General features: G+C 36.8%; 1 protein-coding gene across 2 annotated transcripts; it reads right to left on the bottom strand.

Annotated features, from left to right (window-relative positions):
- Nucleotides 1–1,395: 1,395 nt before the first annotated feature.
- Mios (meiosis regulator for oocyte development) lies at nucleotides 1,396–27,131 on the bottom strand. 2 transcript variants are annotated; one of them, XM_032906948.1, is made up of 12 exons: nucleotides 26,880–27,131; nucleotides 24,409–24,467; nucleotides 19,919–21,252; nucleotides 19,552–19,650; nucleotides 14,795–15,049; nucleotides 12,598–12,767; nucleotides 10,577–10,642; nucleotides 9,511–9,669; nucleotides 6,143–6,295; nucleotides 4,408–4,612; nucleotides 3,315–3,444; nucleotides 1,396–2,290 (listed from the first exon to the last, which is right to left on the bottom strand). In XM_032906948.1, exons 3-12 carry the CDS (start codon nucleotides 21,210–21,212, stop codon nucleotides 2,194–2,196), a joined length of 2,628 nt encoding a protein of 875 aa, XP_032762839.1. In that variant the 5' UTR covers nucleotides 21,213–21,252; nucleotides 24,409–24,467; nucleotides 26,880–27,131; the 3' UTR covers nucleotides 1,396–2,193. The 2 variants fall into 2 exon arrangements, with proteins under 2 accessions (XP_032762839.1, XP_032762840.1); XM_032906949.1 differs by lacking the exon at nucleotides 24,409–24,467.

Here is a 27,131-nt window from a genome sequence, read left to right on the forward strand (position 1 = left end):
CAATCAGATATCCTCCTGCCTCTGCCCCTCCCCTGAACAATGCCCTGAGGCCTAGGAGTAAAGGTACATACATGAGGCCTAGTGTATATATGTGTATATTACCTCCTGTGGTTTATTTGTAATACAGTTATAACTTCTATAGTTGGTTACCTGCAATCCCAATATTTTAAAAGAATAAAAATATGTTCTCTAAATTCTTCTATTCAACAAGTTTAGGTAAAATATCTTGTTGAGTTTATAGTCTCAAATACCAGTGACCTAAGGAATAAAAAATTAGGGAAATAATTAATTTGAATCTATTTTCATTCCATACACAATATAAAGCAGATAAACAGATATCATATAAGCTGTATGGTTCGGATCTAAAGAAATATTAGGATGCTACTAAATAGAACAATCTTTAAATGTCATCATACATCACGATTACAAATAAAAGTCTGTATTTATATATTAGACTTCATATTTATGTCTTATACTATATGGTAAAAAGCTTTAGGTAATTATATTAACTTTACATTGTACTTTTAGGAAAAATAAAAACATATATCTAAGAGTTTGACATTACTTTGAAGCTCATGTTAAGAACACTATAAGATTAAAAAGAATATCTTAACTTATGCAATATTTAAAAAATACTCTTATAAAATGAAAGCAGCAAAGTTTATAAGACCAGTAATCTCTTGCTGGCAATTTAAGAAAGAAAAGTCATTATTCCCAATGTTTTCCTCTGAATACTGTGACCCGGCAGACATTTAGAACACACATACACTTTCCCCAGCGTTATTCTCTATGCCTATTGCTTCAGATCTTAGGTAAACAAGGTTACAACTCAGTCTAGTCTAATGGATCCTAAGTCTTTTGTCAGCCTGCTATTGAAATGAGGCTGTGCAGCTTCAGATCTCTCTCCAAAACCTACAAACAGGATCCTCTACGATTGTAACTTCAAGCACAAAATTCAGTTCAGTTCCTACACACAGTATTTACAAAGAAGCATGGTACAATTCCTTTCTCTTGAATATGTCCAGTTATGCAGACAAACCAGAGTGAAAACAAAGTCCTTGAACTGGCCCTAATACACACACTTTTAGCAACTTATATCTAAAGTAGACTCCAAGAATGCCCTTCTTTTGCCCAACATCATATAGTCTACCTTGGAAAAAGAAATGCCAAAACCAGGAAGGGGTCTGACAGCACCATCAAATGGTGTCCTACTTATGATCTTGCATAGACTTCGTAGTCAGAAGTACCTGGTGGTGGTGAGAATGGTTAAGATGATATCCGGAGACAAATGAGAACATTGTAAAGAAAAAATTAAAACTGAAAAAGTTATCATCATGTTTTCCTGAAATTTTACACATTTTTCTCTTTCAAAAGGAAAATAAGTTTCAAAGTATATGGTTTTAAATTTTTTTATTATTCTTTATTTTCTAATGCGCATGCGTGCGTATCTGCCTGCCCCATGCTGCAGCACACTTCTGGGGGTCAGCTGAATCACTGCTTCCAACACATGGGTCCCAAGGACTGACTGCACTTAGGTCTTCTGGGGTGGCATGCTTCTTATATGCTGAACCATCTCACCAGCCTGCTCCTAACTTGGATTTTTGAGGAAGACAAGAATGATCTATGTCAAAATCTTTTATATTAAAATACAAATGTATGAGGTTGAAGATTCGTTAAATATGTGTGTGCACATATGCACACGTGCATGTATTCTCCAGTGTGGGTCAGGAGCTAATTCTCAATGTAAAAATTCACATTTTCTCTGAAAGCATATTTAAGCAGGAATAAGTTTACATTGATAGATGAACCACTGAATTGGCATTTGGCTTTAAACATGTACAGATTTTATCAAAAGTTATCAATTTCAGAGTGAAGATACAGGCACAAGGTCTGTTTTTATTCTAAAACCATCTATACACATAATTTTGACAAAAGCCTAGAAAGTTCTTTCAAATAAACTTTACCCTACTAAACAGCACCAATATTCATGCTCTGATGTTCATATCAGCAGCGCGTTTGCCTCTGAGAAGTACGTCAAAATCACTCAAAATATCAAATTGCTGAGCTGATAGAATGATTTATTTCCCCATTATAGGAAACTCATGAGTGACTTGTTCTGAGGTATTTTTTTGAACTATGAAGGACATCTATTAAAGACTCCACACTTGAAGGTTTCTCTTCAGATGTAACATTTCATGGCTGAAGAGTCTCTGCAGGCACCAGATTTCCTGTTGTATCCAACTGCATACATTTACACGTGCATGCAGATACAGGACACTCTGCGTGGTCCCTGAAAAAGGTGAAGTAACAGTTAGGAATCCAAGCTATACACACACAAATATATCTATATACCAATTTTCAAGATGCCACTGGGTTAAGTATAGGAATTAAAACCCACAGTAAAAAGTGCATTAAGAGCATCAAACTAAAAGCAATCGCCAAGGTAAACTTTTAAGAGAAAGTTACTAGAAAACGAACAGTTTTAGTTTATACACTAATAGACCAAAATGGCTTGCTCACAGTTCCTAGGTGATGGGAAAATAGTAAGAGCTCAGACTATCGCAGGTGAGACAAGGCTCGTGTGAGTGTGATGTTAATGAAGATGGCACTGCTCAAACTCAATGGTAAGTTTATCTTGAGAATCTCCATTCCAAGAGCTGTTTATACCAAGCTTGCAAAGAATTAATGCAGTAGATTGGTGTGTGTGCACGTGCATATGTATGTATACAATACATTCATAATTTATACGACAAATTGTGAGATGTAAAAAACTAAACAGCCCATCCCCCAGTAGGGTTAAATAAGTTTAATCCAGTCAAAGGATTTCGTATATAAGTATAAAAACCTGAGGCAAGTTCTCAGCATGTAGCTCTGGCTAGTCAGGAATCTGCTACTGTCAGGCTGTCCTTGACCTCATCTCACAAGGATACACCTGCTTCTGCCCCCATGTGTTGGAATTAAAGGCAGACACCACTGCACCCCTGGCAGAGTTATTACTTTAAAAGTTGAACATTGGGGTTGGGGATTTAGCTCAGTGGTAGAGCGCTTGCCTAGGAAGCACAAGGCCCTGGGTTGGGTCCCCAGCTCGAAAAAAAGAACCAAAAAAAAAAAAAAAAAAAAAAAGTTAAACATTATATAAGGTAATGATGGAACCATTGCTACTACCTTTATTAAGTCAAATAAGCAACTGAGTAAAAACATTTCATTTTTAACTAGACACAAGACAATGAATACCAAGAGCCTAAACTATTTAAAAGGTTGACTGTTCTATGTCTTATAATATAAAATTATCAAGGAAAGAAAGAACTGCTTACCTGAACCAACTTAGCATATGTCCGGCATGCCCACCATGCCGACAATTGTGACACCAGGTAAACCAATTGTTAAACTGAGCTAACTTTTTGTCCTTGCTCAAGTCCACTTTTTCATCTGATTTGGATCCACCTATGGGAAACAACATGATCACCATCAGCCACACTGTGGCAGTTTAAGTGCCTTAAAGGACAGCTCTGAAACTGCGTTAAAATATGAATCATACACCATACTGCAATAAGAATTTCAATGTTAAGATCTGATACTGAATAACAGTTTACATACATGACCCTATAGTTTGCTTTTGTTTTTTCAGGACATGGTCTCACTATGAATCTTTAGCTGTCCTGCAAAATCCCCCTGCCTCTGTCTCTAGTGTTGGGACGTAGTGTTATGACACCCAGTTTACTATATTTTTAATGATCAGCAAAAATGGGAAACTATACCTTATCCAGACTTACTAAGGAACTATCTGAATTGAAAGACTTTAAACTAAAGATCTTTCCAAAAAGAAATGTAGACTCAGGTTTCAAGTGAGTTTTACGAAACACCAACAGGACAGGTAATTCTCATTCACACAAGCTTGCCTGTTCTACATAATGAGACTTCTCTCAACAAACAACAAAACCCGCATCTATTTATTACATAACTGTCAAAATAACAGAAGCGAGACTATAGCTAAGAAGTCCATCGGTCTGGTTTCTGGGCCAATAGTTTATATATTAGAAGTGAGGATGAAATAAGAAAGGAAATGAATGTTCTCAGACACTATCAAAGAATCTTTATGGATACAAGGTTTTGTTAATAGCTGGGAGCATAATGAATTTTAAATATCAAATCTGAAATACCAGTAGGAGCCATGAGAATGGCATAGTTATAAAAATCACTCATATTTAAGCTTTAATCATCAACTTTAAGTTAGCCAGTATCTATGAGATTACTTAAGTTATCATAAATATAAATGTGTATTTTTAATGAACAGACTAAATTTAATAAACTTTCAAGAAGAATAATACAGACATTAACTAATATATATTTTACTTGCAACATGTAGGAAAAATGAGTTCAGAGAAATATTTTGTGCAATTGTCATACCAGGACAGCTAGAAACAGGTGTTCCCATATTAATGAGGCAAAGTGCACATCGAGGAAGGGGTTTTCGACAGCCAGGGCAGCTTGTGACTTTGGATTTTGTTGGTGAGCCACTTACACCATACTGACTAAACCCTCTGCCCTGATGAGGCACAGAGGAACAGCTGTAGGAGATTGATTTGCCACAAAAATTACAACTCACAAACACCTATAAAGCAAATGAAAAGAGCAATTTAGTGTGAACTATAATGTAATTATAAAGTCTGATACTGATAAAATGTTTTAAAATTTTACTTTACACTGCAAAATGATCCAGTGATTAGCTCTCAGTTCATGTCTCCATGTAGAAGTTACATTATTTAGTATTTCCTGTTATCTTTACTGAATTACATTCTTTCTAATACCATTGATAATTGTGAATTACTAGAAACATTAGACCCTAATGTTTTATAATTATCAAGGACATTGGAATGCAAGCAAGGCCACTACAAAATACCCCAGTTGTGGTTTAACGTGAAATGATCGTAACACTTGGTCCAAAGCTGGAAATAGGTCTTGATATAGTGGCCAGCTAGAGAAAGTGGGTCATTTGGTGAGGTCCTTCAGGTTTCTTAGCCTGGCCTCACTTGCGGACTGTGGACCCAAAGTGGTCTTTCTCCCATGCTTTCCCCACCATGAACTTCCCCAGAACTGCTATCCCTTAAGCTGCTTCTTATGAAGTGTTTGCTCACAGCAACAAAAAGGAAACTAATGCACCGCTAGCAATCAGTTCAGTGACCATCTTCTGAACAAAATCTTATAACGGCAACACTGAGCTGAGCTTCCTACTCAAGGTAGCTGAGGCAGAGGGATCAGAAGTTCAAGGCCAGCCAAGTAATATATGCAATTGTAGCCCAAAAGGAAAAAGAAAAGAAAGGGCTGGGGATGTAGCTCAGTATGAGATTAACTGCTTAGTGTGCAAGACCCCAGGATCCATTCTGAGGACAAAACAAAAAACTTCCCTCCTCCCCCATCCATCATGGCCTTTTCTAAGATGAAAAGGAATTGAGGTTCCTGCGATAGTGCCTTAAAAGTTTGGAAAAAGTTGATGAGAGAGTGAGAACTGCCACAGAAGGAGCTCACTGGGTTTTCTGAGAACTCCTCAGCTCTTCCACAGACTCCTCACATGTGGCACAATACTATATTATCTTGTCAAAACACCTGCTCCAGCAATAACAAACATTTTCTGCTCCCTACAAATTAAAATAGCACCATCCAGTGCTCAGAGTGAAGACAACCAAGTATTGAAATCTGAAGCATGTGATGTTATATCATGTACCTTATGTGATAATTGATCTCATAGTAAAATTTCATGCACAGACATATGTTTTTACTTATTCTACTTTTTAAATCTCCAAATTCTGCTCTACTGAATATAAATAATACATAAAAGCAATATGCAGATGGGACTACGGACAGTTAAGATTCTGAAAGTCTGGCAGACACTGATGAATTTCAGACAGCCCTAGGAGTTAGGGTTTCCTAACATCATCTAGGCCTACTATCCTTTTTTTTTTTTTTTTTTTTGCCTCAAGTAAAGTTCAGCTGTTAAAAAATAGGAATTAAAAAAATCAGGAAAAAATAAGAACAAAGTGAAGTCTGGGATAGACAAAGAAGACAAGAGACATAAAGTAGGGTGATAGTAATTAATCTGGTGCTCACATGTTAAAAGTTGATTCTCTTAGAACAATCCACTTACCTGTGCTAAAGGCTTGGAACTGGGATCCAATTTACTCCTATGAATATCAAATTCAGCCCGTTTGTGCCAAAACCTCCAGGCATCTAATAAATTTCTGTAATTCTCAATCCAATATTGAACCCTTTCATCTTTCAGAACATCTAAAGGTGAACCCTAAAAAGAAAACACAAAGTATTTCAAATATTTGAAATGTCCTGGTTTAAATCAGAGAATTCCGGGTAAAATGTGAGTCTGAGTAACTCAGAAGTAATAGACTTTTCACAAACTTCTATCCTAATGAGGATCTGAATAAAACAATGAAAACCTGGTGAATACATCTTTAGCTGGGCCTCACTAGAGATATAAGCATGCACATTGTATAAATACTTGACCAGGAAGCGAAATCTTTTTTGAGTTTAAGGAGCAAGCAGCAAACGATCCACTTTTATTGATAATGTAGTTAATCCACTTTTATTGATAATGTAATTAACCCACTTTTATTGATAATGTAGTTAACCCACTTTTATTGATAATGTAGTTAATCGTGATGAGAAAACCTTTTGTTCTAAGTACTAAAACTTATGGATTCAAAATCTCTGCTTATAATGTATCCAAATTGCATATCAAAACTACTTAATAACATTTAAACCAATACTGAGCCTGGCTTCAAATCTGGTAGTGAAATGCTGCTTTTGAGTACTTTAAATGTGAAGTGCACATAGGCACTAGTAAGAAGCAAGCATTGGTTTTCCTTAAGTTTATAGTTCTTCTCATCAGAACATCAGTTCTAGCCAGTAAAAATATCTCTAAAACGGTTTTAGTGTCAGAGTTGGCAGACAAAATCTTTAATTCAGGATGTAGCACATTCAAAGAAATAAGCTCAAAGAAAAATATTACAGACTCATGGAAAATAACCCCTTCAACTAGTGAGTAAATAAAGAATCTATCCTGAGAAATGTAATCTATAACAAAGCTGACATTCTATGTTTGAAATGGAAAATAACTGAAATTAGGAATTGCCTCAATACTAGAAAGAACAGATCAGAAAAAATGCAACAAAGGGGGATGATTTAGAACAATGTATAAATTAAAACAAATTATGCAGTTACCACAGAGAAGTCCATTACTTTGTATGTTAACTTAAATAACTAATTTTAAAAGTACTTTTGGACGTGGGAGAAAAAAATTCCCTGGCTAGTTTAATGGCCAAAGGCAGTGTAGAGAGAACAAATAAACAAACCAGCATTAATTGTCTAACTGAAGCTGGCATGGAAGCATTCCAAGTCACTCAGCACTCAGAGGCACAGTCTGTGATCCCAGCCTGGCCTGCAAAGCGAATCCTGGGCCAGCCAGGGCTAACAATGAAACCCTGTCTCAAAGCAAAACAAAAGGAGAAGAAAAGAAATTGTCCAACTGAAGAGGGGAAAGTAAATAATAAAAGGAAAAGAAGAAAGAAAATGAACAGAACCCTAAGCTCTGAGTAAAACTTATTTACTATATGCAGAATAAAATGAAGGAAAAAAGGAGCAAGTATGGAAAAGAGAACGATACACAGAAATAATATACAAACCACCCCAAACCTGATGAAAAAATGTTAACTGAGAGAGCCAAGAAGCAACCAATACACATGATGCAAAAGAACTGTAACTGGGGACAAAGGTGTCATTTTTTTCTGAGAAAGGGGGCTTCTTGAAAGAAATCCATGGTAAAACACCACATACAGGAAACAAGGAAGAGAGCTGATTTCTCAACAGAATCAAAGGACGCAGAAGAAGATGAAGCACTTCTTTAAAGTGCTGCAGGAAAAACTAAGATAAACTAGATGCTTCTGTTAAAAAGCCAGGACAGTCACCTGTATTACAAGAAATGCTAGAGAATAAACAAGGTGATGAAATAAGATTAAGCTCCGATCCACAGGAAGAACAGACACCAGAAACACTAATTAAATAAAAAGTCTGTAATCTTCTTCTAATTTATAGAACAGACAAATCACTGCCTAAAGCAAAAGTAACAACGTACTTTGGGGCTTAGACTTTATATAGAATAAAATATGTGATCTCTGGACAAAGAAAAGGTGCACCAATGAAATTGCACTGTTAAAATACCTGTGAAATGCAAAGTGTGAGAAAATTCAGTGCTGGATGTGTGGTAGGAAAAAGACAGGCGTTACAGCATGCCGGGTCTGAAATGCAGTTTGAGGGGAATGTGATTCTGAGGAATTCAGGATGCACACTGTGAGACAAAGCACCAGCTTTGGCAAAAACCAGTAAAAAGGATACGGCTAAATGACAATAAAGAATTAAGATGAAATAAAAAACTGATACAAAATAAGGTGGGGGAACAAAGGAACAAAAGGAAAGAGGACAAACAAAATGAAAACAGCATGATGGTGGAGTTAACCTTGGCCACATACAAGGAAAAAAAAAAAGCATCCCAACTAAAATAAAGCCATTGTCATACTAGACTTTTTAAAAGGTCACTCACTTTACATACTGTCTGCATTTTAACAACATTTTACAAATTGTGCTCTTACCAACCCATCTGCACTCTGTAGCCATATATCAGCAGTTGATTTAAGAGACAAAAACTCATCCCAATGAGAAAATTGTATGGAGGCAAACCCTTTCTCACAAGTGGTAGCTTGATACCTTATATAAGCAGACTGCATTTTGAGCCAGCATTACATAAGTTCACAGGAAAGCACAGAGAAAGCGAGTGGGGTAAACACATTTCAGTTTGTTCACCAACATAAAGCAGGCTTTCATACAAAAGGACTAAGGCACCAAGGAGTGAGGCACTCATAACAAAAAAGGCTAAGACCAGCTGGAGGCCAACTATGTGTCATAGCAGTGACACACTGGATGGATTTATGTTTCTCACACAAAAGTAAAGTATTAAGTAACCTTTTCCTGGAATCTGGTTTAACCACTGAACAGGTAAAGCAATGAAAAAAATGTTGATGAACTAGTTATTCAAATTACTCTGCTGGTAATAAAATGGACACTGGGGAGTAAAAGAACTCAAGTATAACTTCTCTTTTTCCATTCAAATGAAACCAAAACCACTGTTCAGATCAGGCCAGGGAGACCTTTATGGAAGTTGGGTTAGACTCGGATATGAGCCCTTAGAGAGAAGTTTCTCTGCCTCCATCTGAGCTTTCCATGAACTCAGACACAGCCAAGACCGGTATTTCTGACTAAAAGAAAAACCTGGATAAGCTAATGAGGTGATTAGGGTCAGTAAGATGAAACACAATGTCAACAGAACGATGCAGTCAAAGTGCAAACTCAAAATCCATGTGTAGGGAAGAGCATATGGCCTTTAGTGAGGAAACACGGATCATGTGGAATGAGGCCGGGTTTTTGAAGCCAGTGTCACCCCACACTAACCTGTAACATGCAGTAGCTTGCTGTTTGGACATCTCCAGTTCTGTCCACATAACTCTCCATCAGATCCACTCCATCTTTAGTGAGGCCGGTCAGCAAGATTCCTTCCAAATTCCCAGCCTCTTTCATTTCATTGGTCAGCTTTTCAATGTATTTATTTAACTGAAAAATTCATAGTGATTGTTCTGATACAATCTGTTTCACTACATATTTTATAGCTGAGAATTACTATATTTAGAACAATTTTATTCTTGATAGAAATGATTTTAAGTCAGAAACCCTTGCTAAACTCTAATATGTACTGAGAAGTCTACATCAATTTCAAGTTTCAATATAGTATTATTCCACAATCAATTTAGTTTTGTGTGGCATGTGTGCCCTAGGACAAGTACACAATGCTGTACTCAGGTTTTTCACGGGCTCTAGGGGATTCAATTCAGGTGCCTTGAACTTGCACAGTGAGCACCTTAATGACAGTGCTATCTCCCTAGTTCCCACAATGACTTAAAAAACTATAGGACATTTCCTATGTTTATAGATGGTTAATGAGAGAAGTGTCCTCTTTTCAGCAAGTTCTTGTCTATTATGGTAGTATATAACAGTATCACAGAATCAGAACTATATGTTTATAATCATCAATAAAAACTATTTCCTTTCCACAGTCTCGCTTCATCCTATGCAAACGCCAGCCTGCATTCCTCCCCATTTCCCTATCACCTGTCACTATTTACAGCACTGCAAGCCATCTGTGTGCATTCCATCCTCATCCCTCAGGTAAGTGTGAATATGCTGAAGATGATTCCTGTGTTTAACATTACTAAAACCTGAGCTTAAAATTTGTATCTGCTGAGTTTTCTTCAAAATGCAAAAATAAACTAAAACATCAACTCAACATTCTAAAACAAATTTAGTTATTACATGCCTATTTATAATTTCAATATAATAACTGCCTTCTTAGATTTTATATAGAAATCTTATAGGCACATAATTACATGTAAAGATTAGTTTCTTAAGAATAATTCATAGTAAACATTAATCATCTCAAATATAGATTTGAATCAGTTCTCACCTGAGCATCACCAAGGAATTTACAAGCAAATGCCACTCTGTCCCGTACAGCAACTTTGTTTTCATACTGAGGGGCGGGGGTGGGGGGGTGGAGTGGGAGAAGATAATTATACATGCCATTTATTTATAAGTTTATTTTCAAATGTATTACAAAGGTACTGTTCAGATGCTGAAAAAAATCAATTGCCAAAGAAGCCTTTCTGATGTTATCATTAGGAAACACAGTACAAAGGTCATTGTCCTGAACAGTAAAGATTCACTACCTAATTCAGTTATATAGATGTAAAAACGCGGGCCGTTTTCTAACACTAACATAAACTATAACTAGATGTCATGTAATTTCTCTCAAAGCAATTAATTTTAGAAACAGCTACATAAAAATTAGTTAAAAAATCTAGAAAAATCTATGACCTGGGTATACCAGTACAGATTTAAAATATTAATAACTTGGGGTTGCAAAGATGACTCAGTGGTTAAGAACACTGGGTACTCTTCCAGAGGATCCGATTTGATTCCCCAGCACCCACATGGTGGCTCACAAACACCTGCAACTCCAATTCCCAGGGATCCAATGCTTACATCTGGCTGGTCTCCTTAGACAATACTAACATATGGAGCAGACATACATCCAGGCAAAATGTGCATACACATAAAAGAAAAATAAACCTACCTTTTAAAAGCCTACATATAACTCTTAATGCAAAACCTAAGACTTGTAAACTGACACTCTGTCTCATACTGCTATCTGAGTGGTTTGCAATAGGATAATTAGAGGTAGCATTTTATTCATCAACATTATTTTAAAATTTACTTTGAAAATGTTACTATAAATTTAGAGAGTTCCAACAAATTTTGCATTAAAAAAATTAATTTATAAGTAGCAAAAAGATGACTTTCTATCAAAGTCTTTCTTTGAAGGAGTTTTCCTTCTTAAAATCTAATATTCTTTTCATTGATACTCATTACCGTTCCTCAATTATAAAATGAAAGTCTATCTTTAAGAAGTGAGTAAGCTCTTCGACTCAGTTGCATGTGCTACAAAAACAAATGGGTTTATCACAAAATTGGGTCCATTTTATATCTGAGAAAACAAGAGCCCTAAAAGTTAACTGAATAGCTAAGGTTAAACACTGTGGCAGAATAAAAACTTGAGCCTTTTCTGACTTCTAAACTCAGTATGTATGTACTTATGGTAAAATATAGAAAAACAAAATTACATAGACATTACATAAATTAAATACATTCTTAAAAAGTTTGGATATATGAATTTCCTTCTCAGCTCTCGCTGTGGGGATAAGAGAAGGGATCTTATTATAGGTCACAGAAATGTAATATTTAAACATTAAGCAATCAGTTCATTTCCTTTTCAACTCTATCACTCTCTAGCTCATGCTGAAAGTTTACTGTTAGCTCAAACACAACACTTAAAATCTTCTGTTTAACAAATGTAGTAATAAGTTTATGATAAATCAATAAAATATATGCTTTTACAGATCTTATAGAATGACAACCACTGAAGCAATACACATCTTATAAACCTTAATAAAGAAAGGTCTTTTTGTTACTGGAAAGATGACAAACAGTACAAAGCAAAGTGGCTTTAATGTTTTAAGTTAACACCTGAAATGGATAGGGAAACCTCACTTCATTCTTTCCTCAGTTATGACAAGGGACATGTGACATGTTTATATAGTGACTAAATCAGGAAAGAAACAAAGAGACCTGAAAAACTGAATAAAATACAGATTAGTATAATTAGCGTGATTATATGGTTTTCCAAACAGACTTGTCTGAAAATGACTGTCTATTTAAGATGTAAAGACACCTTAGCCAAAATTAACTGAGTGAACATCAGTTGTCCTCGCATGCAGGCACGCACAGTATTAAAACAGTAAATACATGTTATGTGTTTACAGTTGTTTTTCAGTAAAGCCTGAAACAGTTTTAGTACTATATTAACAAAACTATAAAAAAGCAACCCTATTAATTCAAAGGAGGATCTGGGGAAACAAACTAACTCACCAAAACTCCATCATAGGCCCCTGCTTCACTCGTCAGAAATGCAAACATGACACACAGATAGGGGTTGTTGAGCTGCAAGCGTAGTGTGCTGCACATCTCCCTCCACAGGGAGTTCTTCTCGTCCGTATACCCTGATAAAGCCATTGCCACCACATTGAGATTCAGATCTCCTGCAGGTTAAGAGTACACAGCTAGTCAAAGTTAACAGAAGCTTAAGAGTCCCTTCCCCATAGTTCTTAAATCCTCAACAGTGACCAAAGGGTGAATTTGCATAAAAAATTAAAACTGTTAAATTTGGTTGAGTACAAAGAAAAAATACATTCTTAAAAACAACTCATATACACATGCATGAAAAGACTGTGCAGTTAAGTACTTTCCCCCACAGTCCTGGAGACTGAACTCAGAATCCTACTGGCATGCTCTCCACAGCAGCGAGAGATGCTTAACTTTCAAGTTCTTTGTCCAGCAGTTTCTTATGATGTTGTACAATTACCTGGTATAGAAATGGAGACAGCGACACCACCTCACTAAAATCCCTGCCACCGGTACCAGTAAGGTCATCACGCTATGGCAGAGTATTGAAAGTAATGCTACTTTACCACATGATCATAATTGCAAAGGTTTCTTTTTTCCTACTTCTAATGATATCCTGATGTACAAAGAGTCAACTGGAGGAAAAAACAGTATTTTGGTATTTTTATTTTAATATACTTAGAAAAACTTCTAGGCCAAAAAGAGCTATCAGAATTGTCACAAAACTGCATGTAGACGCGTTCACACAAAGCATTCCTTACCAATGACTTTTTTAAACAGTTGTTCCGGGTGGACAGTGCTGCTATGAAGCTGCCAACCAGCTCTTCAGTTCTGCATGGCCTTCTAAGCTTCACTCCACAGGAGAAAGCTATGCTCTCTGAAACACTGCCTTTCTTACACTTTTCTTATGGCTCTTGATTCTAACCATTCTTCCATTTCTAATTAAAACAATACTCCCACTTTCTGTTCTTAATAGCCTTATTATTCACTTTTATAAAAATGTTTTCCAAGATACTTGATGCCTAATCTACTATAAAGTTTGAAAATCTTTTAAACTGAAAGCATACAAATACCGAACTTTCTAGGTATACATGATAAGAAAGTATTCTTTCAGGTTGTAGCAAAATTAAATTAGAAATAGAATCCCTCTGGGGGTGGAGGGTGCTGCATGCTGATTCCACAGTCTCATATATGTTCTTCTTTTTTAATGGCACTACATACCTCTCAAACTGTCAAGTACAGAAGGCTTTCCCTGAAGCACAAGCAAAGACGCTCAGGGCAAAGCATTAACTTTTTTAACTTTAGAATGAAACTAAATATATTACAGTCAATTTTATGTTTTTTTTTATAGTATAACTGAACTATAATAGGTTAAAAGTAGGCCAGAACAAGTAAGAATTCAGTACTCTAAGCACTCAGAAATAATTTTCTACATGTATTAAATATAAATAGCAATTACCCTTTAGGAATGTAAGTGAACTACACCTGAAAATCTAGACTGAAATGAACAAACAAACCAACCAAAATTCTTTGGTTTTGACCAATTTGTTTCCCTAAGGATCCTCTGGCAAATTCTCAAAGAAATTTTATCATTACCCCCCTCTGTAATAAAGAACACGCTTTAATTGGACTCAATAAGAAATATTTTTCCAGATCAAAATATGCTTTTCATAAGCATCTTTCTGGTCTACGCAAAAACATCATTTAATTTCATACCAAAAAAGAAAGTACACACTAGAATATATTCAGCCGTTTGTAGTAAGAGTGCTTACAAATGAAGCAGTTCCATTAATCATTCCTTAATACATATGATCTGTCTTTAAAAGGAAAACAAAGAAATGCATGCTAGAAAACTTCTTAGTCATTTAAGAAGCATGTGTTTTTCCTGACCTATTCCAAGACATACATAAATGGGATTGGCTAGTATTTACTGCTCAGTTCTATATACTTCCCTTTGAATAAAAAAGATGTTAATTAGAAAATTAAAAATTGGGTTGGGGATTTAGCTCAGTGGTAGAGTGCTTGCCTAGGAAGCACAAGGCCCTGGGTTCGATCCCCAGCTCCGAAAAAAAGAACCAAAAAAAAAAAAGAAAATTAAAAATTGCCCACATCCTTTCTTGCGGGAACTCTATGAACTGCCAATTCTCAGAACATACCCTAATACCTTTTTCTGAAGATGCCCCTTCATTCAGGATTTGGATTGCTCGCCGAATATCCAAGTTGAACAAAGCCACGGCAGCAGCTCTTTCCCATTCTCCTTCTTGTACAAGGGAGTTCAAAAATGGCCCCACATCTACATCCGTTCCTTTCTTTATCCACCCACAAAGCTGTAACGCTAAAATCCTCTCTTCATTTAAGTTCTGAATATCAGTTTGTTTATCCAAGCCACTCCAATTATGTCTGCTGCTTTCTACCATTCCTAAAAACAGAAAAGTTTTACATTGTTTTGTTTATGGTTATTTTGAAATACATTAGGAAACACTTTACAAAGAAACACTTCAACATTAGAATATTCAATTTCTCAGCATAACAATAGCATAAATAAGCAATATACCACAAATAAAATGCTTTGCGCTATAGTTGAGTTACTAAGAAGCTATTGTTTATGTCTAAGTGTTTAGGCGCACTAATCTGAGTCTCTGCTTCAATCCTTTAACCTAAGACAGATCCCTCTGTTATCTAACTCACTTGTTTCCTTTATGTCCTGCAGACACATTTAACATAAGATTCTAGGGAAATAATAGAGAAAATACAATGGGAATGACCTGACTATGTCTTACTCTATTAAGTCAGAAAACTATATATTATCTTTTTAAATGAAAAATAACTCACATTTTCATAACATTATTAACACTGAAAATATGGGAGCTGGTTATAATGGCAAAGTAGTACACTTAGGATACTACTTAAAGGGCAAACAGATAAAACATACAAACATGAAGTTCATGGATTCTCTCAACTACAACCAATTCCTAAATCTTCTAGAAAGTTTTATGATCAAATTGTCAAAAATACATTATTTTCAGAAAAAATTAAATTATGACATAAGAAACCTGAGTATCCATATACAAACTTCCTTTATTTAGTAATTTATATTTGTAACTTACAACAATTATAAGTATCAATGGCACTTATATAAATAACTAGATCAATAGCAAACAGATGAGCTTTTAGAATTCAGTCTGCTGACTGTAGACAGAATAAAGTAGGGCCCCAAGGTTTCTACAGCTTGGAAACCATATCCTTGAATAATCCCCTTGTGTGGATTTTAAGCTGAATCTGTGATTTGCTTCTTAACAACAGCAGAGAAGAGATGAAAGAATTTTACAGATGTAGCTAAGGTCCTTTGCTGTGAGTGACTCAATAGGGAGATATGTGGTCTAGGCCTGTATTAGTCAGACCAACCCTTAAAGAGTAAACAAGTAAGAGAAGCAGTAGAAAGAGATCTTCTGTGGTCTTAGAGCAGGCAGGGCTGCTATATTGATAAGGTAATCTGTGAGAAGGCAGCACAGCAAAGAACTGTAAACAGCTTTTAGAAGCCATGGGTGGGGCCTGACCATCACCCAACCAGAAAGAAAGGCATAACTCAGTTCTACAACTACAAGGACTCCTCAGTCTCTTAGCCCCTGGTAATTAAACCCTAAGATTGCCACCTCCACTCCTCCCCACCTCCAGTTAACAAGGATATGTGCGTCCCAATCTCATCCAAATCCAATTCCTTCCCATTCCTAGGATTTTCCTTTATCTCCTACATTTATCTTCAACCCATTTTGTGGTTGCTGAACTTGACCAACAACCAGTAGAATTTGGAAAAGTAAATACTCTACCTCTAGAAGGAAATAGCAAAAGTTTAGCTACAATGTTCATTTTAGCTTTGTGACACTTTGAGCAGTGCCTAGTCTTCTGTCTTACGGAGACAATGAGATTCTATAACAATCTATACTATATTAAAGTAGCAAAGGATCCAAAGCTGACTGATTACAATTCATCTGTCAAGGGATCCAAAAATTAAAAAGAGAAAAGTAGCCAGGTGTGGTAGTACATGCCTTTAATCCCAGCACTAGAGAGGCAGAGGCAAATGCATGTCTATGAGTTCTAGACCAGCCTGGTCTACATAGTGAGTTTCAGGAGAGCCATGATTACATAGAAAGAAAGATCCTGTCTCAAAACAAAGAAACAGAGAATAATTAAAACTTAGTTTTCATTTTTAAGTTAAACTTTACATATGTACATTTATGTATATAAATAAAAATCACTTAATCTAAACACTTACAAGGAGTAAAAGTAAGTTTAAGCTCTCTACTATACCTAAAACTCATACTTCCAAATAACTTGTGTGATTATCACCTTGATGGTTTGTGATAAGTTTAAAATACTTTCCATGTTCATATTTATTTTAAACTATATCGTTTTGCTTTATGGAGAAATTGTAAGGTGGGTTGTTTAAAATTAATTACATTGGAAATTATTATTTGGTGGTGCTGTAGACAAGCCCTGGCCTTGGATATGCTAGCAGGTTCTCTCACTGAGCTTTCTCCCCAGCCACCAGTTTTTCTCTGTGAGGTGGGGGATGGAGAGGTTGGATATGGAGCATGAACTGAAGACTTCATGCAGGCTAAGTACCAATCTATTACTGAGCAACAAACGCTCTCATACCAAAAGTACTTTTCTCCCCCAGAGCCAGGTTCTCAAGTAGTCCGAGATGACCTTACACTTCCGAGCATTCTGCCTCCATCTCCCAGGATTTGGAATGACAGGGTTCACCAACACCGTTTTATGCAGTGCTGGGAATTAAACCTGGAGCTTCCGGCATCCTAGGCACATATTACCCCACGTTTTCTTATTTTTAAACAGACCATTTTTAATTTAATGACTTGAACTCTGGCAGTTCAGAGATTCTTTCTTAGCTTGGCAACTATCCTATGGGTAATTAGGATTTTCAAAAAATGTGATACCATGAATTTCAAATGTATCATTATACTACAACTTTAACAACTTTAAACATATTGGTGTGGGTGAAATGGCTTAAGCAGTTAAGTTCTAGGTCCAGGCCCAATGACCCTGAGTTCCATTCCCTAGAATTCACATAAAAGGCCAGATAGAATGTATGTGTGATTCCAGCACTCCTATGAGAGATGAGCGGTAGAGAGGAAACTCATCATAGCCTGGTAGTATAAAGTTCATAAACCGTCAGAGAAACTTCTGCAAGGTAGATGGCTAGAACTGACTCCCAAAAGTTGTCCTCCGACCTCTACATGTGCAGGCCCACTCACACATACACACGATAGAGAATTGTATCTATAGTACTGTGAACATGGCTTTTCCAATCAGCATTTAAACATGCTTAAGTCTTATGCTGAAACCAAAACCAAAGCAACAACAGCCCTCCCTCCATTCTAGGCTAGCTCCTGCTACTAGTTACCATTTTACCCTCCCTATGTTTTTAATTATTTATAATTAATGATTTCATGTGATTCTGTTTAGTTGTTTCAGTTAATTGGATCTAAAGTGTGAAGTGACTTCTTACTCTTGTCTACACAAATATATGATTCCCATATGTTTTCTACCTCACCACCATTCTCTCCTTTCTGGTCTTACTCTGAAAAAATATCAGTATTTCTAATATACTGCCCTCTGGTTATATTCTGCCTCCACTCTAGACTCTTATCCCATTGAACAACACTCTTTTTTTTTTTTTTTTATTCTTTTTTTTCCGGAGCTGGGGACCGAACCCAGGGCCTTACGCTTCCTAGGCAAGCGTTCTGCCACTGAGCTAAATCCCCAACCCCTTGAACAACGCTCTTAAATTTTATCAACATAGTACTTAATTCTTGGTAGCTGTGGTTTGTAACTCACAAATCATGGTATATTTAAGTTTATATATGGTGATCATATATATGCCTGCCTTTTTACTTCTGTTAATAAATAAAGCAGTTTCTCATTAAACTTGCTCTGTTATTTCTTTTGATAAAGGTTACTCTTTCTGGTATAGCTCTAATGGGAAAAACACCAAAATGAAACAGATCTGAAGCTGTCTGTTTATCTTTCAGCACTGTATATCAAAATAATTTTAAAGTCCTCAAAAAGAAAACCCACTATTTAACTGAAATGTTAAACAAACTCTAAAACAACAACAAAAACCATGTTATTGTGTATTCTGTTACCTGTAACATAATGAAGAAAATCTACTTATTTCTACGATGGTTTTAACCAAATAATGTGAATTATACTTCTAGCACTTAACCTGGATGGAGTACAAATAAACTAATAATAATAATAAACAATATAACATCACAATTAATTCTAGTAAAAATAGAAGAAGAACGAGTGCTTAAAGCAACTACCTTAAAAGTTCTTTGGAAGGTGAGGGGGTTCTTCTAATTTTTAAATAGTTTATCAATTTAAAGTTTAACTTTTTCCATTGGCTGATTCTTTCACTTACTCAGCAAGGACTTCCAGGTATTCTTCAGGCTAGGCCATACTTCATATCATATCATAGTCCTTATGAAAGTATTTGGAGCAAATAAAAGGGATCTTCAGCCAAGATTCTTTTACTTTAGTCTTTACAAAACAAGATGCTGTGATAAAATTCAAACCAACAAGCAGCATCTTATAAGTGAACTTGTATAACACCTCTCTTAAAGTGCGTCTTCAAATAAATACCACAGAATCATAAATGAATAGATTTTTTAAAAGATCTATGGACATCAAAGAATCAAAGTTCCTTCCATGAAACATTCCAGACACAAATACACTCAATACACTTAATAATTCACTAAAATATCTAATCAGAAAGCCAAAAGGGATAAATGATATTTCTGTTCACAATCCTAAAATAATCTTAATTTTAATCAAATAGGGATCAAATAAGAGTACAAAAGTCATAAATGTACTTAAAAATATAGAATAGAATTTTCTTACCTAATGATGATTTTACTATTGATTTAATTCCTGCATAAACCAATGATCCTTTGTTGCCTGGTGATTTTTGATCCATCTCTTCTGTATATTGCTTCATAAGTATTTAAATGCATAGGAAACACTGGCAATTATGCATAATATTTCAAAATTAAAATTACTTTAGTTAGAAGCCAATTCATATAATCTACACAAATAAGATAGTTTCACTTTACTGACCACTTTTCTTGCCCCTATTCTACAAACTAAAACTTTAGAAAATTTTAAATAATTTTACCACAGAATTTCAGATTATATAATTTGTATTTGTATATAAAACATTTAGCACGCTACCCAATTTGCCTGTTACCCAACTTAACAAAAAGGATATAGTGCAGAGTATACCAGAGCGACTTGAGCTGTGGGTCTTCATTTCCAGCTAAAATGTGGTTTCTCCATACCTGTTCGGTATCAAGTCCATACCTTGATAAAGCCCGAAGGCGCATTTTTGTTGCTATATCTTTTTCTAAGGAATTATCACTTTCTTCTTCTGCACACTCATACAAATGGCGACCACAAGCCCACATTAAAGATGTAATTGGGCTCCAGGCAAGAGATATCCTTTCAAATACAGTGAAGTCAGACATTGTTCGGTTGGGAGTCACAACTATCATTCGATTTTGACTCGTTGGGTGCCATGCAAAGGAAGCAATGTAATTGTCACAAGGTTGCACACTTCTTTCAATTATTGTGGGCTCAGTTTCATCCCCAATGGGAGTGGGTGTGTGCTGCATATCATACAGCCTAATAATATTACTATCCCTTGTTAAAGTAGCAAGCAGGCCTGTCCTAGTTGGACACCATGCTACTTTTGTCAAGGGCTTTGGTTGTTCAGTCAAAGTCAAAACTGGCTTCTCAAATTTTCTAAGATCCCATATTGCAACCTGACCTTCATAGAAGGAAGCAACACGATCATGGAAGTAAGGGTCCACTGTCACTCCTTGAACAGCTTTTGTATTTACAAACATCTTCTGGCTTGTGTTCCGAAGATCAAATATGGCTAGGTTACGATGCATGCCAGCAAGAAGAAGCTTCTGGTCTCGTGGAAGCCAACAAAGAGATAGACAAGCATCATTCTGCCCTAACTCATACAGTGGTTTTGTTACTAATAATGTTGTTTCAGCTTCACCTGCTGAAAGTCTCACTTTTTCCATGGGAACAATATCAGGAGTATATTTGCTGCAGATATCCCATATCAGAACTGAAAAGTCAGCTCTGTGTTTGTCTAGACCAGCAGCAAGCCAGTTACTATCCAGTGGATTCCACGCAAGCGTATTGCATTGTCGAGCATGTTTTGGAACAAATTCTTTTCCTATCAAATCTTTAAACTTAGAGTTATGATCTTGACCAAGACTTGTAAGTACAACTCGACCATTTGCTTGTCCAACTGCTAGGAGACACTCAGGATCATAATTGAGATACCACGCAACACATTTCATATAGGGTGTATCTGAGTTTATTGACAGTAATGTAGCTGCAGAGTCTTCAGATAAACGTAATGATCCAGCTTTGAGTTCTGAATTCACAGCCGATTCCACATGATAAAGGCTCAGCTCTGAGTCACATACAACGAATCTATCAACCTGGTGTGGTGCCCACAAAATATCAGGCTTGGTACCGCTCATGTTTATTGATGGGCTTAAAAAGTCCAGTCAGGTCCATTCACTGAAAGTGTTAAAAATACGAGGTTTAAAATATCAACAAAACCACAATCCTTATGTTCAAATCTCTACACAAGTACTTTTTCTCTGTGTTTGTAATTTTTCTCTCCTCATACAGATTCAGGATGATATTCTTTTGATTAAAAATGCAGACAGAAGAATAACCACTTCCTCCAATAAAGTGATCTAGTAGGGATCTGAGAACTCTGTGCTGGCTTTATTTCCCATGATGAATTATCCTAATTGTACAGTTACTAGGGCCTTCAAATTAACCTTGGGTTATAATAACTTCACTATGATCAGTAAATTAATAAGTACCATACCATGATGGGGGAAAACTTAAAAGGAGGATGACTCACAATACTAAGTACAGGTTAGAGCAGCAGCATTTAGTGGACCACTTCTCAGTGGTAAATGTTGTCTGTACTAATATGAGAATGCCTAACCACAGAGCTACTGAGCACTAGTAACTCCCTCCCTCAGTAATTTAACTACCTGGATAAAATACAAAGGACAACACAAACCTGAGGTATAACATCATGCTACAACGTTGGCTTCTTCGACTTTCAACATTAAGAATCAGGCAAAATAAAAAAATGGAATATATAAAAGAGATATGAGATTTATTCTAAATTCACAGGATTTTTAGATTAGTACTTGTCAAATTCTACTCATTCATGGACCACCTATAATGCTACTAGTCTCTTTAAACTGATTCTTTAAAGCTAATCAACTTTAACCTCATATGTAGTTTCAGCAACCATGAGTAAAGTGTATTGATTATATTTTAATGTATGTTAAAATAAATATATTATAAAAATGTGTTTGTATTTTATCTAAAAATCATCTCTTTATAATCAGCAGTACACATGCAACACTTTTAAGAAAATGAGTTAGGGGACCATTAGAGGTTCTTAGTTTTCAATTTTATAAGCTTATATAAGTTTTAACTAAAACTGGAATAGTTTTAAAATTTTTTGTTTGAGAAATAAAGGTTGGATGTAAATATTAAGTACTACCAAGAGGTTGGCAAGAATAGGTTAGATACAAAATTAACAAAACATTTACAAATCTCACTGTGGTTATTTTCATTTTTCAGAAGGTGAACGTACAGTCCCCATATATCTACCGCAAGTACCAAGCATAGAGACGAACATACTTTCCTAATAAAAGATATTCTTTAATAAATATTAAACTGTCACATAACTGCTTTACTTCCTGATCTTGCAAACATTTTTAGACATGAATTCTTAATATAGAATTTTATAAACTCGACAACATATTTATCTAACTTTTAAGAAGTCTTTTATTTTTAATTATGTACATATGTGCATGTCTGTGTACTTGTGCACATGAATGCAGCACCTTTAGAGGTCAGGAAACAGTGCTGGATCACCTGGAGATGGAGTTACGGGCTATTGTGAGTCACCTGATGTGGGAGCTGGAAACTGAACTCATGTCCTCTGCAGGAGCAGAGTGCTATAACTTCTAAGCCATCTCTCCAGTTCCCATATAGTTTAGATGATTAGAAAATAAAATTCAGAAATTCTCATAATGGCTCTATTTTCTTCTTTAACATTTCTGAACCCTGGGATCAGTCACTTCAATTATATCCTTAATAACACTTCTGACTTTTTTTATTTCCTTTTCCACTTTGCCGTATGTCTTTCCTTTATCAGAAACTATTTACCTCTTTCCCTCCTTGACTAGGATACTACATTAAACATATTCTCAAGCTTCTGAAGACTAATTATAAGAGATCAAGGTACGTATAATTTCTAGTCTATGATACTAGCTCATCAAATCATCTTTCTACTCCGATCCTTTAAAAGTCAGAACAACCTTTGTCTTGTGCATGTGTGAGCATGTATGGTTTGTGTTCATGTGTACAGGTGTGTATATGTAGGCCCTAAGTCATGCTAGATGTCTTCCTCTAGCAAGTAAATTTTCATCAATTATTTGAGACGTTCATACACACAATGTATTTTGAACATTCACTCTTCCTCCTTACTCCTCCCGAATTATTTTTTAAGATAACCAGTTCAATTTACATACTTTATTTTTTGAGGCAAAGTCCTTTACTGAATTTGGAGCTCACTGATTTGCCAGCAAACCCAAGGGATCCTCGTGTCTTTGCCTCTCCAGTACTAAAATAATGGGTATACATTACCATGCCCAGTTTTGCACATAGATTCTGAGGATCCAAATTCATGTCTTTATGGGTATGTAACAAGCACTATACTAAGTCATCTCTTCATACTAGAATAATCATTGTATAAAACAAGCAAGCAGTTTGACACAATTTACAAATCTATAAATACCTTCAGCCTCTACCTGTTGCTCTGCCCTCCTGGGATACCCTTGTAGTGTTTTCGCAACACTGATTTTCTCTTCAGTTCCTCGAATTCACTCCTTTCCCCAGACATCTTACCTTTGCAAATGATGTCCTCCCTGGCTGACACCTGACACGCCTCTCACTTTTGGCTAAGAGCCTCAACTTTTATGTTCTCTTGTCTAGAAATATATTCTCATCAAATAGTATTCTTTCTTTGAACCTCGCAGCTGAGTCTCTTGTACTAGATTAGGCCTTCTGATACAAAAGATGAAATATCTTTTGTTTCCACTGTACTTCTAATACACAGCACAGAACTAGCCAGTTAGTTGATGGTTACGATCTACCTCATGAAGCTATGTGTTCAGGGGTCCATGACCACTTCTCACCACTATTATTTCAAAGTCTCATGCTTTCTTCATGCTTCCACTTTTTCCTACCCTCGAATAATCAACATTTCTTTTTTTTTTGTAACGGAACTTGACTCTAAACCAAAAACAAAGCTCTTACGGTTATAGTTGGTTCTAGAGATGGGAAACCCAAAAGTAAGGCATCCTAAAAGTGAACTTCTCTAATACATTGTACTCTGTTTATCCTGCAGCTGTTTATTTAGCACATTGTATGCACTGCGCATTGTTCTCAACTATGGGAATACAGTGATAGACGGGCAGATAAAATCCTGTTCTAACAAAGCTGCATTCTAAAGAACAGATACATACAATAGAAAAAAGTTGAAAACTGAAAAACGAGGAAGAAAGAAGGAAAGAAAATCATATAAGACAGCAAAGAAAACTAGATACTGCCAAGTGTAAGGGATAGGGCCCATACCTAGATTCTCACAAAGAAAGGAAGCTTCTTAACCATGTCTTGAGAAGCTTGCTACGTCCCTGAAAAAACAGAAAAGAAAAACTCAATACTTATATAAACACACTTTAACCTAGGATTCCATCCTACAATCTTACTCCTGATACAAATTATATGGTAAAACAAAACAAAACAACCAAGTAGAAAAATTCAATTGAAAAGTGTTACTGTGAGCTAGGTGTGGTAGTGTGCACCTTGATCCTGGCATTTGGGAGGTGGAGGGAAATGGATCAAGTGTCAGAGTCGACCTCAGACACATGAAATTCAGTCTCAAAAACAAAGAACAATAAGGTTGCTGTGTGTGATGGTTACTTTTAATCACTAACTTATCACAATCCAGAAGCAACTGACAAGAAAATCTCAAGGAGTGATTGTGTGGATCAGGCCCGCATGTGGCCCATCCTAATTATATTAAGTAGAGGAAGATCAACCTATTGTGGGTGTGCCAATCCAGTAGGCGAGTGGATCCTGAGTTGTCTGAGAATGGAAAAAGCTGGCTGAGTAGGAAGCATGTACACATATTGATTCCCGCTCCTAACTACAGATGTGACTAGCTGCTTCAGGTTCCTCTCATGTTGACTTCTGTAGAATGATGGACTGTAACTTGGAAATGTAAGCTAAAATCAAACCTCTTCCTTGAACGTGCTTCTGCCAAAATATTTTATCACAGCAACAGAAATGAAACTAAGACACTATAATTTGAACATTTTGATTTACATGATGCTCAATGAAGAACCAGTTAGCATTCCTGACGCTGTGCCAGTAAAATACTGTTACCACTCATAAAATTATGGCAGTGACACAAACAAAATCATAGAGCTTTTGAATGAGAAAGGAACTAATAAATCCTTCTCACTTTGTGAGGGACTGAACACAAGAACAGATGTTTTGGGTTTTTTTGTTTGTTTGTTTTTTTGTGCCAGATCTGTCAACTTCCATCTTAGATCAATGGTGAAGAAAAGATCGGTTTCCTAATTGGCAGGGCCCAGTGCAAAATGAAAATGTCAAGGAGCGACAGTGCAGCCATTCTAAGTGCTATGCTCCTGCATACGGCTGCACACTACAAAGATGGCCCTAGAAAACCAGTATGTCTATAACCATCCTCTTAAGACATCTCTCACTCTATACAAATGGGATCTTGCTTATTAACATACATAATATGAATCTGGAGGAGAGCAAAAAACAAAACAAGCAAACAAAATCAACAACGACAAAAAACAAACAAACAAACAAAAACAGTAAGGGCTCAGAAATTCTTTCAGCCACTTGTTAGCTTAGACCATTACAAGTCCCTTACTACTCGGGTACCATCTATGTAATTTCAACCTCACAAAGTTCTAACATCAAAGATGATGAGTCCTCTGCTTCATACAGATGTTGGCGTCCCTACTGTTCTTTCAACCAGTCCTGGAAGTGAATGCTTTCAGATGCTGGAGACAACTGCAAAAACCATGGAGATAAGAGTTGACAATAATTTAGGTCCTCACCTTCAAGTTTAGTAAGTGTTCATTTCCCTTTTATGGTTCTGAGCAAATGAAAACCATCAGAGAGAGTCCCTGTTCACCACCAGAACATCCATAACACTATCCAAAAGGAATTCAGTGAGGAATTCACCTATAATTCTCTAGCAGGCGCATTTCAAAAGTAACAAATAAAATTTAGAATGTCTTTTAACTTAATCTATCTAATTGAAAAATAGTTAAAAATATACAACCAATGTAAAAAAATTAGTCAGGTTTTTATTTTTTTTTTTTATTAAATCTTGGGAATGCACTCTGTACTTTTCACTTATAAGGCACCTCAACCCCACGTGGCAACTGGACACACATTCAAAACACTATAATAAAGCAAAACGTACACTTATATGCTTTGGGGGTTTGTCTTCTTTCTTACCGCGCTAAATAAACGATAGCAGTTTCAGGAAATTTGCAGTACTATCATCTCCAAAAAAGACATTGCCCATCTATATTTTCGTTAAAATATAGTTATTCAAAAGAGCCGACAAGAGTGGTCATTTGCTGAGCAATTCAGCAGAGAGGCTCCATTCCTCTTAAGGAATCTGCATTATCCGTGTAGGTAGGGAACAGAGCTCACGGGGTGACAGGCCCTTTAACAAGGATTTCATTGGGTACAACTGGAACTCATCGTGTTGTTATTCCGGGTAAACCAGGAATCGTGACTCCCACGGTCCAGACACCTGGCTGAGCCGCTCGGCAGCGGGGGACGCGGCTCCACACTCCCGCCGCGGCCGCACGGAGAACGGTCGCCACGCGGCCGCGGGACGCCCGAAGGCTCCACACGAGGCCCGCCAGCCGCCCTGTGCCGTGACCATCCCACTGACCAGAACGCCACCCTCCGGCGAGGCTCTGAGGAAGCTGCCGCGACTGCGGCCCTGGGCCTCACGCAGACACCCGCTCCGGGCCGCACTCACTGACCTGAGGAGGTGGCGTGTCGCCACACAGACGTTTCCGGCCTGTACGCCGCCCCTCCCGCCGCGGGAGACGGGCGCCGGCAAGATGGCCGCCGAAGAGCGGGCGGTGACCCGGGCCACCCGCTGGGCCCACTACCAAACCTCCTCAGCCGCCTCGGAAGCGGACCTCCTCGCCGCGAGCCCCGCCTTCCTCTCGCTCGGCACCGCCCCTGGGCGGGGCCACCGCGAGGAGACTCCGCCTTCCTCCCGGGTTCTC

Source organism: Rattus rattus, chromosome 6, assembly GCF_011064425.1.
Source record: "Rattus rattus isolate New Zealand chromosome 6, Rrattus_CSIRO_v1, whole genome shotgun sequence".
Classification (NCBI taxonomy): domain Eukaryota; kingdom Metazoa; phylum Chordata; class Mammalia; order Rodentia; family Muridae; genus Rattus; species Rattus rattus.